The sequence below is a fragment of the Balaenoptera physalus genome (genome assembly GCF_965194825.1).
Source record: "Balaenoptera physalus genome assembly, chromosome: 17".
In the NCBI taxonomy this organism is placed as follows: Eukaryota; Metazoa; Chordata; class Mammalia; order Artiodactyla; family Balaenopteridae; genus Balaenoptera; species Balaenoptera physalus.
The window spans coordinates 6,873,344-6,893,246 of NC_138895.1; the positions used below are offsets into that span (position 1 = coordinate 6,873,344).

Here is a 19,903-nt window from a genome sequence, read left to right on the forward strand (position 1 = left end):
GTCTGGTTCTGATGGGGCACATTCTCAGCCTCAGTTCTAGTATCTGAAGAATTCACCCAACATCCTTAGAGGCCATTTCTTTAGAATGCATACACTTTCTCAAATCATGTTGATTCACTCCATTTCGCATCTTTTCTTACCTGTTTTTGCTCTTCTCCTAAACCATCCCACATTGAGGCCACAATTTTGGAGACTTCACCGAAGGTAGCGTTTGGACTTTGGCCCTTGATGGCAGCCTGGGTGTCGCGAAAGAATAACGCATAAGCAGACACAGGCTTCTGGGGCTCATTAGGGTCCTTCTTCTTCTTCTTTTTGGGGGTTTTTGGCTTTTTCCCCATGTCAGAGGCAGGTCGCTTCTCTCCACCATTGACCTGAAATAAAACAAAATCTGAATTATAGAAGAACTAAGAAAATTTGAGGACAAATCATATTGCTCTCCCTTGAGACTTACATAGATATACTCACCCATACACATCACGCAAACACAGACGTTTCTAAGGGACACTTGGTTTTGTTGTTGCTACTGTTTTTCAAGTAAAACTTATTTCATGTAATTTTCCTATTCATCCTTTTCCAGCCTAATTTACATAGCTTTACAATAATATTATTGACTCTCTTTGTAATACTATCGTACTGTTACATATTATACCTTAACTCTCTCAACTCTTTCTTTTTCTCATTCAGGAAGCTGAATGAGGAGTAGCATCATGGCTATGACAGCAGCAAGTTCCTCGTGTAGGAACCTCGTGTTCCCTATTGTATGAACAATCTAACCTGTTTTCTTCTGGGGAGTTTATCCTTTTCCTCCTAGTTATGATTTTTAAACAATAGTGGGCAACATGTCCAATGAAGAAAGCTGAATGGCTTTTGGTGGTGCACTTAGGTCTACGGAATGCTGCTGGGAAAGCCTAGCAATGCTCATGGCTTGGAGAATGGCATAATCTAGACCCTAGATCAGTGATGTCCAACAGAACTTTCTGCAATGGGGGTAAAGTTCTAAAATCTGCACTATTCAATAGGGTAGCCACTAGCTACATGTAACTAATGAGTATATGAAATGCAGCTAGCAGGAATAAGAAACAAAATTTTAAATTTTATATAATTTTAATTGCTTTAAATTGAAATAGCTACATGTGGCTAGTGGCTACCATATTGGAGAGTGCATCTCTGTAAACTAGATTCTCAAATCTAGACATTTCTAGAACAGCTTTAATATTCAGTTTAAGGATAGATTCCATTTTCTCCCATTTTTCCTTGAGTATGAATATTTGGATAATCTGAATTGTTATTATGATGCAAGTGGGAAAAAAACCCCACAATGTATTGATATTTAAGACATCTGCATTTGAACTTTGATACTAATTATATGCGATGTCACTTCATCCACCTCTATAGAATGAGAGATTTGGGCTACGATTTCTTTCTAGTTCTAAAATTATATGAATCTACATGAGTATCAAGTAGTGTTGTCTCGTAAGGAATCCTCTTTCCACACGCCTATCCCACCAGCACAAAGGCCCCCGTACACTGTCTCCTGATGAAGTCACCATTATCAGGGAGGTTCTGCACCCTCACCTTCTCTTATTATGACTGTTGTTGCTTTTTTCTTCTTGGCAAACAATGTAATATGTATCTTATTCAGACGAATTGCCAGGCAGAGTAATTTGTGTAAAGTAACTGCCACCATTGCAGATGAAGCATGATCTCCTGAGAGGCCAGTGGATGTGACATCAGAGGATCCACACTCATGTCCTCCTTTACTATTTTTAGCTGTGAAATCTTGGCAAGTGACATAATTTCTCTGGGCTTCCATTTCCTCTACTGCAAACCAGTTGCAGTGCCATTTTGTGATTACTGAGATGATATATATAAAAATATGTTTAAAACTTTAAAATGATATTCAGAGGTTAATTATGACATAGTAGTAACTTTTTACTGAATGAATGGAAAGAAATGACCTTAACACTAATTTGTGATGCCATATGGTCTTGCTTTAAAAGATATGCCTTGGGAACCAAACAGAGACAGGAAAAAAAACTAAGTGAATTCTTTGGCTTTGGCTTTAGTGAGAAAGTTATTTAAAAGATTATCATTTTGAAACTGTCTACTGAAGCAGACTGAACAACCCCATGGGGACAGGATGCTCTGAACCGAGCTGACAAGCTAACCTAGATTAACACTAGACGATAACTTCCCCAGGATGGGTTTGAGGTGATCCTGTCAAATGACTGGTCCTCAGGTAAATCTGCCAAAGGACAAGGATGCTGGGACTGGGCTGAGGTGATACTGGGCAAACGGGTGTAACGGCTCTAAGCTAAACATGTAGGCAAATATGACCTAGAATGGTCATTCTCAATGGTTGAATGTTAGAATCACCTGAGAAACTTAAATAGTACCCTCATGTCCAGGCTTCAGCTCTATACTGATTAAATCAGAAAGTCTAGGAGCAGTAGACACTGGTCTCAGTCACCCCTTAGCTCTACTCCTCCAACTGCCGTTTAACTACTTCAGACACGTAACAGACAAACAAGCAAACTTTCTCTTTGCCCCAAGGCTACACAGAGCCGATCTTTCTTCTCTTAACAGCCAGACTCCTCCACGTGGTTGTACTGGCTGCAGGCAGCTTTGGCAACTCACTGTACCTCCCCACTGCTTAGCTTTCAGTAAGGTCGCCAAGGACCACGCTGATAAATCCCGTGGAGTTTTTACTCTTCCCCTGACTTGATTTCTCACTGGGGGTGTCCTGTCTCTTCCAAGGGCTCCATGACATCACAGTCTCTGGGTTTTACGCCTACCTCGGTGTCCTCACTGTTTCCAGAATCATTTTTAGGCCTATCCTCCTCCACCTGGCCATTAAATGGTAGTGTTCCTGATGGGTTTTTTTTTCTTTTTTTTTTTGCTGTAGACTGTCTTCTCTTGTGAGTTTGTACTTAGGAATGTCTTAAGACACAGGGTTTCCATTACCATTTGTGGGTGCATGAGTGTCAAGTTCTTTTCTTCTGAATTCTGAATGCATAGAAACAATTGCTATTTGACATCTTTATCTTCTTTATTTTTTTTATAATTTCCAAATTTTCTAAACATAACTATTCCTATATTCAAAATAATAAAATATCAAGAAGAAAAATAAAAAGGACTCAAGAAAGACCACAATGAAGAATATTAAAAATGAAGGGATCATTACATTGGAGGTCATATTTCATCAAGGATTGGGAATATTTAGACAAAGGGAACAAAGTGTAGGGAAATGAATGGTTCTCCATAGGGAATATTTACCTGGACTCCTTTGAAATTTTAATTGAAAAATTAGTGATCTGAAACATTAAAATCTCCATGATTGCAGATTATATCTACCTTTGTAGAATATAATCAAATGTCAGTTGTAGAGATAAATTTCCTATGATTCACTGCAAATACTTTTATTAAAAGATTTTCCCAAATAATTTAAATAGTTTCCCGATTCCATTGTCCAAAATTGTGTTTGAACTGCTGATCTTTATGCTTCCTTTCTTTTTAAATTGATACTGGACAACATGGTGCCATCTACTGGATGTGTGATGCCCTATGATAACAGAAAGGTCAGTTACCCTCCTGCTGGACAACGTGGCCCTTCTTTCTAGGGATTCTCTGCAGAAGGAGGAGAATCTGTTATTGCCAGTGAGAAGCTCCAAGTATCAAGTGTATGAAAACCACAAATTACTGTTTTGAGGCCACGTATAGCAACCCTGTAGGAATCTCTAAACAATTCCATGCAGCCAATCAATTTGGTTGGTTTTCTGGAGGCTTCCCCTATTTTCCTGGCTTGTTCCTATATTCTTGGATCATAATATTCTGACCACTTATAAAACTGCCCTCACAGAGCTGAACTATGGTTTAAGATAATGCCCTTTCACCAAAAGCTGATGTTAAGAGGAAACAATGAAAATAAAAATTATGTGTGAAAGAGTTTTTAAAAATAAAATGTGCTTTGAAGGGAATCATTGTTATACTGCTCAGTGTTCCTTGTATAACGACTTACTGGATATGTACAATGTCTTTGCTGTTAGGATGCAATAACGGGATACAAATTCCTTGCTGTTGTCTGATGTCTAATGCACCCATGCAGGTGGGCAGTGCTCTGTGAAGTGAAGGCTGTCTGCCACGTGAACACTGGGCGTTGCCTCCTGATGTGTGAGGGTCTCATTTTTTATCTTGCATTTTGCCTGTGTTTGGGAAGGTACAGAAATGAGCTGCTATTTTAGAGTCCGTATAATGAACTGGGAATTTGTCAGGCCTACTATCTGGCGGTAGTTTCATCACATATTTGAAAACCACATGATCATATCTCATATACAAAGCCTCCCTAAAGAAAGAAATGTGGCTATAATTTGGATCCGCTTACACGCCAGGAATGGATTGTATCTTGAAAGACACCTGGCCTTTCTGACCATCAACTATTTGGAATGAACACAATGATGATAAATACGACTGTGGTGAGAAAATTAGCTAAATGGATTTGTAACACGTGCCTGGATCTTAATTTTGAGTGTTGTCTGGATCCTGAATTCTTACTTAGATGAATGAAAGCTTATAATTTTATGTCCTAATTTTCTAAGAGACCCTGACTTCTGCAGTCTAGAGCAGCACTATCTTATGGAATTTTCTGGAAAGATGGAAATGTTCTCTGCACTGTTTGAAAGGGTAGCCAGTAGCCACATGTGGCTATGGAGTATGTTGTGCTGGAGCAACTGAGGAACTGAATTTTTTATTTATTTAATTTTAATTAGTCAAATTTAAATGTACACAGTCATATAGGACTTGTGGCTACCGTACAGGACTGTACAGCATTGTGTACTGGACATTGTTTTAGTGTATAACATTTCTAGAGTTCCTAGGGTCTAAGACTGAAGAGTTAAATTTAATTCCAACGTCATAATCTTTACAATGCAGAAGGAGCCATACAATGCAAAAATATAAACTCCCCACGACGACGAGCACACTGAGAGTAAGGATGAGGTTCCGTTAAGCTTTCCATCCTCACAGCATCAGTTCGGAGTCTTACATGCAGTGGGTCATCACACATTTCCACCCCTGTATTATACAGCAGTGGGCGGAGGCTTAGAATGACAAGGAAAAGGACATTTGAGACACGTATAAAAGTTGTATGAAAATCATAGCAACTAAGAACATGTCTGGTTTGAGGCTTTAACTGTAATCTTGATCACCCACAGGCTTATTTCATATTCAATTTAAGCACTCATGAATAAACAAATACATACACAAATACATACAGATACTACTCTCACATAAGCTTTACACAGATACATGTGCTTCATGTAACTTGCGTGTAGACATAGATTTATTTCCCAAATCCCTAGGGGGTGTCCTTAGGCTTCCGGTAATCCACCTCCTGGCATGTCTTATTGCTTAATTATAGTGATGTATTTAACTTATTAATCACAAGAAAACAATAATTTTTCACTTTAAAAAAGCATGTGTTAATGGTGCTACTTAGAGAACACTTCTTGAGAATACAGAGTACTGGAGTTAAAGAGTCTCAAGGAAAGAGAATCACTGATATTGAAATGTCCCTGGGGAAGTTAGAAACGTCTATAAGCATATTAAAAATAAACTGCCACGGTCCCAAAGCCTTTAATGGAGCTGGGAAAGCTGTTTAATGCACACTAACTTGCAGTGATCGCTGTAGTTTAAAATAGATTTTAATCAAGCACCATCTGCATAATAGGCTGAACAAACAACACAGAACTCCACTTATAACTCTTATCATGTAAAGTAAATATTATAAAATCTTCACCATAGTAACAGGGCATATCACAGCACTTTTTGTGATGGTACTGTTTCTGTAAGTGAAAAATTCTGCTACTTAAATTCATTCTCTCTTTTCTTTCTAAACTATGCCATCTAAAATCCCCTTATGAGAATAAATTCAAATAAGCATGGAAAGTAAGTCATCTAGTTACTGTGAAATCAGCAAGGCTGTAATACCTCTTTCATTTTACAATCGGGTTTATTATTATCATTAATAATAACAGTACACTCAATGACTCAAAACATCAATTATAGAAAACCATATATAAAATGTTATACTCTTGAGATGATTCACAAGTGCAGGGCATTGTATCGGTATCACAGTTTGTAAAACAAATTCATTTTTAAGGATCCTTGATTCTGCCAAAGATAACTCAGTTTCGTTTTAGGATGAGTTTAGCAAAAATACTCAGTGGCCTTATATAAGGTAAGAAATTTGGGCTACTGTCCAGAAAAATCACTTTAAAGTGAAGAAAAGATTTGATTGTAATTATATACACCTGTTAGTTATGTTTATCAATTTTGTTAGATTCATTTGGTCTTTTCTAAATTTGCCTGTGTAGGGTAATATGTTTACTTCTTATTATTTCTGATTGAAGGTTTCTCCTGCCTTACACAGAATGCACAGGCTATCAATATACGGTCCCAGTGAATAAAGTGCCAGGTGCCTACGTGTAGCCTCACGTGAGTTTTATTCCATGACTTAATCAAGTACGCTCAATTATGCAGAGTATGAATCATCTAAGAACATATACACCTTGAAAATACTATATCCTAGTATAATTTAATTACTTAAATGGATTTTAGGAACCATTATTTGGAATCGAGTACTAACTGGCTGCTTGACTGACTTTTACTACTTTCCCCAGAACTACTTTGCTAAGTTCAGCCTTAACCAATGGGATACTTTAGTTTTGATAAACAAGTACATATTAGTTGCTGGGATACTTTTAAGAAATTCTTAAATGTATCATGCATATTATATCATGTGAAGTGTTTAACAACTGTGTAATAAATACAGTTCAATGTGGAAAATACCAGACTTTAAAATCCCAATTTTAAATATTCTGTCCTAACGTTAGACAGTGTGACCAGACATTTGGTACCAACATTGCTTGATTTCATTTCATGTTTATAGAAACCTGTCTGCTTATCATTTAAATTTTATTCCAGGAATCTCTTAGCCTTCAGAATGGTGGTAAATAACAAGTACTTTTCTAAAGGCTTGTTTAATTGTTGCTCTAGTGACACCCTATTTTTTTTGAGAAAAAAAATCCCTTCTCTTTCTGTCTAGTATGGTAATGTACATGCAGTGATGAACTAGCAAATTCTAAGAAACTCTTAAAAGCAAAAAAAAGTAAGCAAAAGCAGGAACCCGGAGAAGTAAGCAGAGTACTGGAGCCAGCTTTCATCTTGAAGACAGCTGCTGAACCTGGTGAAATTGAATCAAAGTCACAGCAGATAGAAGACAAAGCCCATGGCTGACCAAAAACAGTGGGATGTTTAATGGGAGGCTTCCTATTAAAAGTCAGGACACAAAAGAATTAGACTTTCAGTGCAGGGTGAAATAAAACGATTTCCCTTGCATGTTCCCTCCCGAGACCTGCAAGGACGATTCTGAATGAGAGGGGAAGAATATCTTTTGTGATAATTCACAAACAGAAGCCAGCTTTTGTAAGGATTTATACCCTGAATGCATACTACTGGAGTGGTCTGAAAAACTTTAAGCCCAAAGCGGTTCTAGATCGTAATGGTCCAAGACGCTTGGGGCGCTTGGCAGAAGCAAACACAAATTATCCTTAGAGGAGTCCACTTTCCAACCAGGTCCAAGAGGATTCTCGTCAAGTTCTAATGAATATCAGCTGCTATTCCAGAAGCAAGAAAGCAAAATGAAACAAGGCAGTAAAACCAAGAGCCAGCAGTCACAATAAACAATAGAATCAGACCCCAAAATGCGTCACATATTGGAATTAGCGTAAAGAACAAAAAAGATTAAATCTATGGATAAAGAGGAAGCAACTAAAAAAAAAAGTCCAAACAGATTTGAGAAAGAACCAAATAAAACTAGAAATATAAAATAATTGAAACTAAAACCTCAATATATTAGCTTTAATTTCAGATTTGATATAGTTGAAAATTGAATTACAAACTGGGAAATTGATATAAATAAATTAATCAGAATGTAATACAGAGCAAGAAGGAAACAGAAAATATGAAAGAAAAGAGTCATGAAGGATAGGATGAGAATGTCTAGCATTTATCTTATCAGAATTACAGAATGAGAAAGGAGCAAGAATAGGGTAGAGGAAATTTCTGGAAAATACCCAGAACTGATGAAAAACAGAAATATTTAAATTTGGGATAAATTTAAAGGAACCCACATACTACACAATGATGCTGCAAGACACCGAAGGCAAGAGACGATCTTAAAACTAGTCAGAGAATAGAGGCAGATTACTTTCAAAGGAAATACAGTGAGGCAGCAGAATTCTCAAAAGCAATAATGAAAATCAGGATTCAATGGAGTAATATATCATCTTCAAAATGGCAACAGAGAATCACTGTCAATCTAAAATTCTTCTCCTAGTGGAAGTACTTTTTAAGGTAATCATGTTCCCAATAGATCCTCACAAGAGAAAATTTTAAAGGCATAGGGAAAATGACGTCAGATGACAAACTTTACATGTGAATAAATCTAAAGAAAAAAGACTATAAAGACAATAAAAATAGTATTTCATGGAGTTCATAAAATTACACTTAATTTAAATTTAAGATAAGTTATCATTTAAATTATAATTAAGATAAACAACAGCAATAACTGCTCCAGTATAAATTGAAAGGAGAGTGTTTGGAGTTAAAGTAATTTAAGAGGGGTAAAGATATTGATCAATGTTAGACTTTCACGCATTTGTGTGTTAGGAGTAGTTACTAAATAAAGAGAAAGATTATAAAATTTCCAGTCTTAAAATGGGAAATTTTGGAATGAGAAAAGTAAGAACAATCTTAAGGAAGGTAAGAACGAGAAAAAGAAACAGACACATGTGGGACAAATAGAAAGCAACATATCAATACTGAAATGAGAAATAAACCCAAATTTTTTAGTATTTATATGAATGTAAATGAAGTCAGTTTCATTTGAAAGTAAAAATTTAACTATATACCACTGACAAGAGACATATAAAACTTAAGAAGACTTTTAGCAGAGAAGCTGAAAGTAAAAGGATGGAAAAATATATCTTGTGATTCTTAGCCCATAATTTCCTTAAAGGGAAAACTGTGCTAAAAATACAGTTGTAATGCCAGATACTTTAAGTGTCTTAAAGTGTCTGTTATATTACACATATTGGATTACAGGCTTAGAACCACAAGCTACCCAAGTTTATATTTCTTTGATGTTTGACTGCATGTCTAGTTTATGACTTCAGGCTGTCAACACAGCTCCATAGCAATCAGAACCATAAGGAGTGTTTATAAGGTGATAATTTATTTTACTGATGTATTTACAATATTTCTCTCTGTCAAAACAAAGTTATTTCATTTACTTGTTCAATTAGATAAACTGGAATTAATATGCAATTGCTTAAGAGAGCACAAAGTATTAAGAGGGAAGGTTTAAAGCCTTCTTTTTCAGGTGTGAGACTAAATATTCTTTTTTAGGTGTGAGACTAAATATTCTTTTTTTAGATCTCATTAGAAATGATTTAAATGATCCTTTTGACTTAACGCTACTTCACATTTAACTGGAGCTGTTGCAGTACAACATTCCACATAAATCCTGCTCATACATAAAGGAAAATTCCGGTTTAATCATTAGCTGTGATGAAGAATGCCTGAGCATTTTCATCAGAGGACTTTTTTTAGCCATTTAATAAATATAAGTCGAACAAATGGGCAGGAGAATTTTGTACTGGAGAGAAGGTGAAGGACAGTGCATAGAGCTGGAATGGGAGGATGAATTTCGAGATGGAAAATGCACTTAAACTCAACATAAATTTGAGAATATTTGTGTAGACAAAAAGTCATTTTAATGAGGGCATTCCTGAGAAATCCACCCCTAGGCCTTCACACATAGATTATTCAAGACTATACAACTATGGAATATAAATTCCACTACACAATGCTTACGTGATCATTAATAATAAGCTATACATTACTTTGAGATATGGATGTTAAGTGATTGGATAGGATACTCACTGGCAAAGTTTCACACTAGCCTGGAAACTCATACCATACAAATTCATGCCTCAGCAAAACTGTAAGATGTGGACCTTATGCATCAGTAGAAAGTGGCAGAACCTGTCAATATTAATTCTATGAATTTCTGGTTTCTACTCAGTCTGCTACTCGTATAAATTGAAGAGTGTGGAAAATGCTATTGTAAGTAAGAATAATCCTGCATAAAATTTACTGTCAGAAGATGCTAATTTTGCATTAATTTCCTGAAATGTCAGCAATGAATACTGATAAAGATATAATCCAGATGTACAAATTGATCTTTACTATGAGTAGAACATTAATTTTTCCCCTTGCAACATAGTACGTAACATCTGTGTTTAGAAATTTAACTTGAATTATCCACGCATAATTTGATACCTAAATCACTGGCCACAAACAGATTCTTGGTGTTCACATTTACATCCAGGTGCTCATTAGCCGGAGACACCGTTAGAATAATATAGATTTTCTTAAAAATTTATTTTGCCCTCTAAGTGATCAGCCAAAGGTCAGGCTTTTACTAGCCCAATACATTATTTATGTAATATCAATTAGTCTCCTCCCTCCTTTTTACGTTCCTTCTTGAGAGGCTGGCTCACTGACAGGGAGATACTGTGCAGGTAGAGGGGCGCTGATATCTAGCTGTGCAGCTGTCCTGAAATGTACCTGGGATTTGTTTTCATCAGGGATGGGAGACAGCAGACATGGAAATGAATGAAGTTTACACTCACACAAACCTAGAAACAGGAGGCCCGGCATGCCATGCAGGGTTGTCAGGAGGCAGAGACGGGAGAGGGCAGAGTGTGCCCAGAGCCTTTACTGGGGTTTTTGTGGGAAGGAAGGGGCGAGGCAGGGTAGGTATACTGAGTAAGCTCAGGACTGGAATGTTTGAACAGTTTCAGTGGGCTTGGCTCTAGAGGTGGTCCCTAGTTGTCTATACCTAGCCCTGGGGGGAAACTCGGCGGGGAGTACTGGCGTGGTGTGTGAGAGTTTGACAAAGGAGATGACTGGGGTGTGGGCTGTGGATTGGTTGGTGTGTTTATCAAAGATGTGCTCCCAGGGGAGTCATTCACCATCTCTAGGAATTAGCTACCCTGGTAGTGTTTCCAGGATTAAGGCCCTACATGCCAGAGCTTCAAAAATACTGAAAATAATAAAATATAGTCAATACAGCAGCCTTGCCTTTGTCATCAGGCTAAATAAATCTATGTGTCACTATCTGGATTGTTAAAAGACTATTGTTAAGTTAACCACGTAGATCAGAATCCCACGGTATTGCCATTTGTTTCCCCAAAATGAAATTCTCACAAGGTGAAAAGAAAACAAAGGGCCGACACAAATGACAGTTCATTAGTGACATTAAACAAAGAGGAGGAATATGAAGTGTGCATGTGGCCGCCAGTGTTTTCCACAGGGACCAGGCAAGGGTCCTTCTCACTGGGACAAACTGGGAAGATGCCTGACTGATAACCAAGGCAATAAAAAGATGATTTCGATGCTCTTGACTGAGTGTACTTGGTTATGGTGCAGTCATTTGAAAAGGCTGCCTTGAATACTTTAAAGAACTAACTACTTTTTGTAGCTAATTTTCCAAAATAAGGACAATTAAGACCCATCTTTTTATACAGATAACTTAAGGTGATGCAGATAGACAGACAGACAACCATACTGGCCTGGGGTTAACAAAAGCTAGGTAATGAAACACCTAGGCTCCTTCTTCTGGAAGGGAGTCATTTAATATCTCTGGCCCTTCTTTTCTTCATCCTAAATATGAAATTTTTTTTAAACAAATAAATTAATTAATTTATTTTTTGGCTGTGTTGGGTCTTTGTTGCTGTGCGTGGGCTTTCTCTAGTTGAGGCGAGTGGGGGCTACTCTTTGTTGCGGTGCGCGGGCTTCTCATTGCGGTGGCTTCTTTTTGTTGCAGAGCACGGGCTCTAGGCACGTGGGCTCAACAGTTGTGGCTCGCGGGCTCTAGAGCGCAGGCTCAGTAGTTGTAGTGCATGGGCTTAGTTGCTCCGCGGCATGCGGGATCTTCCCAGACCAGGGCTCGAACCCATGTCCCCTGCATTGGCAGGCGGATTCTTAACCACTGCGCCACCAGGGAAGTCCCCTAAATACGAAATGTTTGGATAAGATGATCTCAAAGGATTCCTCTAACCATAACACACACACACACACACACACACACACACACACACACACACACAGGGCCATCATTATATCCCTGGGATGTTGCCTTCTTAAAATAAAGTGGTTAAATTGAAAGATATTTTTGAATGAGTGGTGAATTAAGCTTGATTTTGGACACTGAGTCCTCCAAGGTTATTTATTTTCCCTTACTCACTATGCAGACCCTATACTGTGTGGGTGCAACCTACTTTTATGCTTAATACATTTGCACTGAGAGGATTTGTTAGGAACTTAAAAATGCAATTGGACAAGCAGGTGATTTAATCCATTCGGTCCCCCACCAACGTTTCTCATTTGGACGATATAACTTGCATCCACCATAGGTCAAGGGAAGTGCCAGTCAATAGTTTTTTTAAGGCAGCAAGCCTTTCCTATCGGTCCCCAAAATAACCTAGTCATACCTTAGAGGTATCATCGCCTTCGTCCTCATGCACTGAGCTGGACGGTGAAGGAGTTGCAGACTTGCTTCCGGGAGGAGACGGCGAGCTGTGGGGGACACTGCTTCCCCCCATGTTCAATCCAAGCTGCGCGCTGAGCTGTGACTGGTTGATGGTGGTCAGCTGGCCGTGCTGCAGCATGCCTGGCTGCTGCCTGAGCTCTGCAGGCTGACCCCTCGGTCTCATGGCCGCCATCGGAGGATGGGAGCTATACTGGCTTCCTTCTGGGCTCCGTATATCTTGCATCTGTAAGAAAAAATGCAGAGGAATAATTTTTCACAAACCTGTTTCTGGAATAATTTTTAAAAATTCCCTAGGCTTTAAAAATCCGTTAGGATGTCCTGCTAAACTATACACATTTCCACCCCCTCCCTCAGCGTAGGATAATCCTAACAGTATATATCACCCTGAATTTGAGAATTCAGTCAACATCACATTTCATTACTCAAGACCTGGTTGATTATATTTACAGTCCTTCTTCATACTGCAACGAAATGCAAACATATACCATTAACAGCTATTTATGGTGTAAGTTTCAAAATATTGATGCTTATTAGAGTGTCAATATTATATAATTATTAGTGATTACAGCATTCACAGTAATTCATGAAACTCTATTTCTTTGATTCTCATCATTTAAAAAAGGTGTTGAAAGTTAAGCATACTATGGTTCTCAGTTTACTTCTATATAGGCTAGTACTGGCCAAATGATCTACGAACTTCCGACTCAGAACATTTACAGGCTGGTATTAACCAACTGATTAACTGACTATTGAAATGATTTGACTACACAGTCCGATTTGAAAGTAAAGCTCTGAAGTTGCAAGGTCACCATATTAATCCATTATGCTATCTGGGTCACTGCTTTTTAGCCTTAATGAGACTCACTCTTACAATTCAAGCAGTGAATTTCATCTCTGCAAGAATTAGAATTAAAAGCATTGGAGGATGAAGTTCTTAACGTACCTAGAGGTCAAATGTGTTGTAAGAAGAGTGTGGTGGGTTTCACTTAATGTTTCTCTGGCATTTTCAAACTTAAAATAATGAGGACTGTTTTGTGGTGCTTACAGAAGCAGCTCAGTTTTGTCCACTCTGAAGGGCATTGGGGAGTTCATGCAGGTAGAGGGTTTATAAAACAAGAGAGAGAAAAAAAGAAACAAATGGAAAAAAGGAGGGCAGTGAAGAGATATATGTTAATGTTACATTTGGGAATGGAAAAAGTAAAACTAATGTTACCTTTCTCTATTTCATTAAAAAAAAAAAAAAACCCATATAGTGTCAGAATGCTTAGTAACTACCCCATCTGCAAATGTTACCATGACATGGAAATAATGAAAAGGTCAATTAAGTAACTTAGTCATAGGCTTTCTTTTCTTTTGGTAATAAAATCATTTTCTACCAATGCTCTCTAGTCATTTTACCAACCTAGTTAGACCCCCCTGAAACTGGAGTGGTGACTGAAGACGTGTCTGCCTGTGTTCCCTGTATTAGGTTTACTGTCTCCACCATGAGGCATCTTATTAGTCAACACCTTTTGACCTTTCCAAGTCTTGCTACTGCTTCATCTTCAGACTCGGTTCTAGGAATCCTAGACTCTGGCTCTCCTAGATGAAGGGTTAGTCTGGCTCTGTGGCTTTGTACCCGTTGATTTCCTGGTTTAAATCAACCTTTTTCCCATAATTTAAACCGTGTTCCTCCAATCCTTCAAAAGTAGCTCATAGCTCTCCTTTTTATGAAACCCCTCATTAAGCAGGTATCACTATTCAGTGATATCTGTTAGCGCTGCAGAGGCCCTAGTGACACATTCTCAATCTACAGAAGAGGAGACTGAGGGGCTTTGAATGTCTGTTGAATAAATATATAAATAAATGACTAAAACCCAGAGATCTTAAGTGACTTCCCCAAACCACACAGTTGGAGTTAAAACCTACATCTCTCAATTCCAGTCTTTGATACTTCCTACTGTATTAAGCAGCTGATGCAATATTCTACATATCCCAAAGAGAGAGTTATAGTTAATTAAAGACAGTCAAAAACACCCATCCAATATTGTCTACCCCAATCCATGGTTTTTATCTAGTCCATTCATGTTGCCTCCACTCACATTTACTAAAATAGTTTTTGTTCCTGCTTAACTGTTCCTATAACTTCCATAATCTGACCTTCCCTGTGAAATAATACTAGCTTTCACAGTTATCCATAAAGTTGTGCCACTGAGTCTCTTTCAGGCCCGTACTCTAAGGCCCTGAGGTCCTACTGTGTTCTTCCTTAGACCCTTAGCATGCAGAACTGGTCTCTCACTGTGGGCACAGAGTAATGGGTGCCCATAAAGGGCACTGTCCTATACAGGGCAGCTCCCTCTCCCAACCCTGCACCAAATAAAGCACTCACATGCATATTCAAACATATCTGTTTGGAGAAGACACATTTTTAGAGCCCTGCAAATTAAAAATGTTTACTAACAAAATCATACTTTAGATTATCTTTCCAAACGTATATAGCTAATATCTTTATTTCTCTGTCACATAAATCCCAAGTTACAAGCATGAACAGTTGTAACCTATCTGGAGCCCACTTCTCACTCTTTCAGACATATTGTGGTTTTCACGTGACATTGCAGAAGGTGATCTCTAAACTGACTTACACACAGAATTTCCAGATTTACGACTACAAATTTCACTTCAGAGCACCTATCTCTTCCTCCATTTTGTAATCTTTTTTATTGTTTTCTCATGCTAATTAGTGTGGTGGGTAGATCTCTGAGAACTAAAATTCTATCTCCACCTTTGTTTTACTAGTAGAAGGAGGTGGGCGTGGTGGGAGGCAGTAGGGAATCAATCTGGGTCGCGACCACACAGCACTCAACAGGGCACCACTTCTTCAACACACTCATCATTAGTCCAAAATATGGTGTCACCAGTGGTGTCAGGCCAGCAGACGGCAGCTTTAACACTGAATCAAAGAAGAATTTTCCTTTGCGGAGGGTGGCAAGCACAAATCAGAGGGCAAACTCATCTCTTTAGGCCTCAGATGCACTTAGAAATAGATCTTAACACCCCTGGTGACATTTCTGAATTAGGAGGAGTTTTTCCATTTCACCTTGCTTTGATAGAAGTCAGTTTACTATTTATCACTGCCTAATGTATAATATGGGGCAAATTAAACTGGAGGGACTCTGATTACTGAAAACTAAGAATAATTAGTCAGCTCATGAAGGTAAGCAAATGTTCTGATTACTGGTTTCCTTCTAGGAAGATAGTGACTAACTACAGGTCTTAATGTGAAATACGAAACTTCAACTTGCAAAATATTATTTCCTGTTACTCTCCGGTATTCTCAATTTACCGTGAATAATTCACTTAAGTCATGCTTAATCTCAACTGCTGTTCTGATTCCTCCCAGCTCCTTCATTGACTTCTATTCTTCTTACAACTTTCCACCCCTAAATGATTCCCAAACATTCTGTTTTTGAGTCACATTTCTTCATCCAGCTAAGATGCATCATGATTTTGTGAATGGGGAACGTTCTACATGAAAACGTACAATTCTGGCCCAAACTCCAGGTCTAACTCTACTAGATGTCACTACTTGGACATCACCCCTGCTGGAAAACCGAACAAGGTCTTCTTTCTCAAAACTATTTCATACTCTGTGTCCAATTTCTTTTGATGATACCTTCATCCTCCCCGTCACTTCTACTCAAAATGTTCTAGTAATTTTGGGTTCATTCCTTTTCTATCAAACTCTTGTGAGTTCCACTGAGTGTGCTCTACAATACCCCTTCCATCTTCCCTTCCTCTCACTCCCACACCATTCATGCATTTTCAGGCCTTCATTACTTCCTTACTTGCAATAGTTACTTAACTAAAAAGAATATCTTCACATCCACCCCAAAGAGTACTGTAAAATTATGAGCCAGACTCAAAACCTTCCAGGTGGTATCTTCCTACCAAATTGAATCCAAACTGTTCAGCATGCCGTTCAAGATTCCAAATGAACTTTATTCCTTATAAGTGTCCTTCACACACTTGATTGTTCAACCAAACCCAACTAATTGCTTTCCTTTGCCTCTCTCTCCCTTGAACATGTGCCTTTGTCTATGCTGCTCTTTCAGCAATCACTTTCTGAGCATTTGCTGTTTGAACTTTTGAAAAACAGTGAAAAAAAAAAACTTTGCTCAGTGATTTGTGGTTTGCACAGAACTTTTACCTACTGGGCCTCATAATTCCCCTTTGAGGTAGCCCTATAGAAATGGCTGTTTTGTACAAGTTTATTGAGAATGGTAGAGGATAAATGGTCTCAGATCTCTCTACCAACAAAGATTAAAGTAGAAATAAGCTTATTTTACATATTTGTGTTCTTTTCACAATTCCACGATGCCATTACCATATTCACATATCCAAACCCTGAATATACTGGGTTGGCCAAAAAGTGCCTACGGTTTTTAAGTAAAAATAAAAGACACATTTTTCATTTTCGCTAAGAACTTTATTGAACAACGTATTCACCCTTTAATTCCACTACCGTCTGCCATTTTCCAGGCAACTTCATAATTCCATCATCCCAAAACATTTTATCTTTTTGAGCAAAGAACTGTTCCAGGTGCCTTTTTTTTTTTTTTAACATCTTTATTAGAGTATAATTGCTTTACATTGTTGTGTTAGTTGCTGCTATATAACAAAGTGAATCAGCTATACATATACATATATCCCCATATCCCCTCCTTCTTGCATCTCCGTCCCACCCTCCCTATCCCACCCCTCTAGGTGGTCACAAAGCACCGAGCTGATCTCCCTGTGCTATGCAGCTGCTTCCCACGAGCTATCTATTTTACATTTGGTAGTGTATATATGTCCATGCCACTCTCTCACTTCGTCTCAGCTTACCCTTCCCCCTCCCCGTGTCCTCAAGTCCATTCTCTACGTCTGTGTCTTTATTCCTGTCCTGCCCCTATGTTATTCAGAACTTTTTTTTTTTTTTTTTTAGATTCCATATATATGTGTGAGAATATGGCATTTGTTTTTCTCTTTCTGACTTATTTCACTCTGTATAACAGACTCTAGGCCCATCCACCTCACTACAAATAACTCAATTTCATTTCCTTTTATGGCTGAGTAATATTCCATTGTATATATGTGCCACATCTCCTTTATCCATTCATCTGTCGATGGACACTTAGGTTGCTTCCATGTCCTGGCTATTGTAAGTAGTGCTGCAATGAACATTGTGGTACATGACTCTTTTTGAATTATGGTTTTCTCAGGGTATATGCCCAGTAGTGGGATTGTTGGGTCATATGGTAGTTATATCTTTAGTTTTTTAAGGAACCTCCACACTGTTCTCCATAGTGGCTCTGTCAATTTACATTCCCACCAGCAAGAGGGTTCCCTTTTCTCCACACCCTCTCCAGCATTTATTGTTTGTAGATTTTTTGATGATGGCCACTCTGACTGGTGTGATACCTCATTGCAGTTTTGATTTGCATTCTCTAATGATTAGTGATGTTGAGCATCCTTTCATGTGTTTGTTGGCATTCTGTATATCTTCTTTGGAGAAATGTCTATTTAGGTCTTCTGCCCATTTTTGATTTGGGTCGTTTGTTTTTTGATATTGAGCTGCACGAGCTGCTTGTATATTCTGGAGATGAATCCTTTGTCAGTTGCTTCATTTGCAAATATTTTCTCCCATTCTGAGGGTTGTCTTTTTGTCTTGTTTATGGTTTCCTTTGCTGTGCAAAAGCTTTGAAGTTTCATTAGGTCCCATTTGTTTATTTTTGTTTTTATTTCCATTTCTCTAGGAAATCTCTCTAGGATATGTCAAAAAGGATCTTGCTGTGATTTATGTCATAGAGTGTTCTGCCTATGTTTTCCTCTAAGAGTTTTACAGTGTCTGGCCTTACATTTAGGTCTTTAATCCATTTTGAGTTTATCTTTGTGTATGGTGTTAGGGAATGTTCGAATTTCATTCTTTCACATGTAGCTGTCCACTTTTCCCAGCACCACTTACTGAAGAGACTGTCTTTTCTCCATTGTATATTCTTGCCTCCTTTATCAAAGATAAGGTGACCATATGTGCGTGGGTTTATCTCTGGGCTTTCTATCCTGTTCCATTAATCTCTATTTGTTTCTGTGCCAGCACCATACCGTCTTGATGACTGTAGCTTTGTAGTATAGTCTGAAGTCAGGGAGCCTGATTCCTCCAGCTCCGTTTTTCTTTCTCAAGATTGCTTTGGCTACTCGCAGTCTTTTGTGTTTCCATACAAATTGTGAAATTTTTTGTTCTGGTTCTGTGAAAAATGCCATTGGTAGTTTGATAGGGATTGCACTGAATCTGTAGATTGCTTTGGGTAGTATAGTCATTTTCACAATGTTGATTCTTCCAATCCAAGAACATGGTATATCTCTCCATCTATTTGTATCATCTTTAATTTCTTTCATCAGTGTCTTATAGTTTTCTGCATACAGGTCTTTTGTCTCCTTAGGTAGGTTTATTCCTAGGTATTTTATTCTTTTTGTTGCAACGGTAAATGGGAGTGTTTCCTTAATTTCTCTCTCAGATTTTTCATCATTAGTGTATAGGAATGCAAGAGATTTCTGTGCATTAATTTTGTATCCTGCTACTTACCAAATTCATTGATTAGCTCTAGTAATTTTCTGGTAGCATCTTTAGGATTCTTTATGTATAGTATCATGTCATCTGCAAATAGTGACAGTTTTACTTCTTCTTTTCTGATTTGGATTCCTTTTATTTCTTTTTCGCCTCTGATTGCTGTGGCTAAAACTTCCAAAACCATGTTGAATAATAGTGGTGAGAGTGGGCAACTCTGTCTTGTTCCTGATCTTAGAGGAAATGGTTTCAGTTTTTCACCATTGAGAAAGATGTTGGCTGTGGGTTTGTCATATATGGCCTTTATTATGTTGAGGTAGGTTCCCTCTATGCCTACTTTCAGGAGAGCCTTTATCATAAATGAGTGTTGAACTTTGTCAAAAGCTTTTTCTGCATCTATTGAGATGATCATATGGTTTTTATCCTTCAATTTGTTAATATGGTGTATCACTTTGACTGATTTGTGTAGACTGAAGAATCCTTGCATTCCTGGGATAAATCCCACTTGATCATGGTGTATGATCCTTTTAATGTGCTCCTGGATTCTGTTTGCTAGTATTTTGTTGAGGATTTTTGCATCTATGTTCATCAGTGATATTGGCCTGTAGTTTTCTTTCTTTGTGACATCTTTGTCTGGTTTTGGT

At 38.0% G+C, this 19,903-nt stretch overlaps 1 protein-coding gene across 3 annotated transcripts in view; it reads right to left on the reverse strand.

The window, feature by feature from the left end:
* The window catches only part of TOX (thymocyte selection associated high mobility group box), a 297,713-nt gene that overhangs the window by 33,859 nt on the left and 243,951 nt on the right, over positions 1-19,903 (reverse strand). For all 3 annotated transcript variants that reach the window (XM_082433016.1, XM_082433015.1, XM_082433017.1), the window contains 2 exons: positions 12,618-12,899; positions 141-371 (listed from right to left, as the gene is read on the reverse strand). In XM_082433016.1, the coding sequence (XP_082289142.1) occupies positions 141-371; positions 12,618-12,899 (513 nt within the window). The remainder of the gene's footprint in view (positions 1-140; positions 372-12,617; positions 12,900-19,903) is intronic.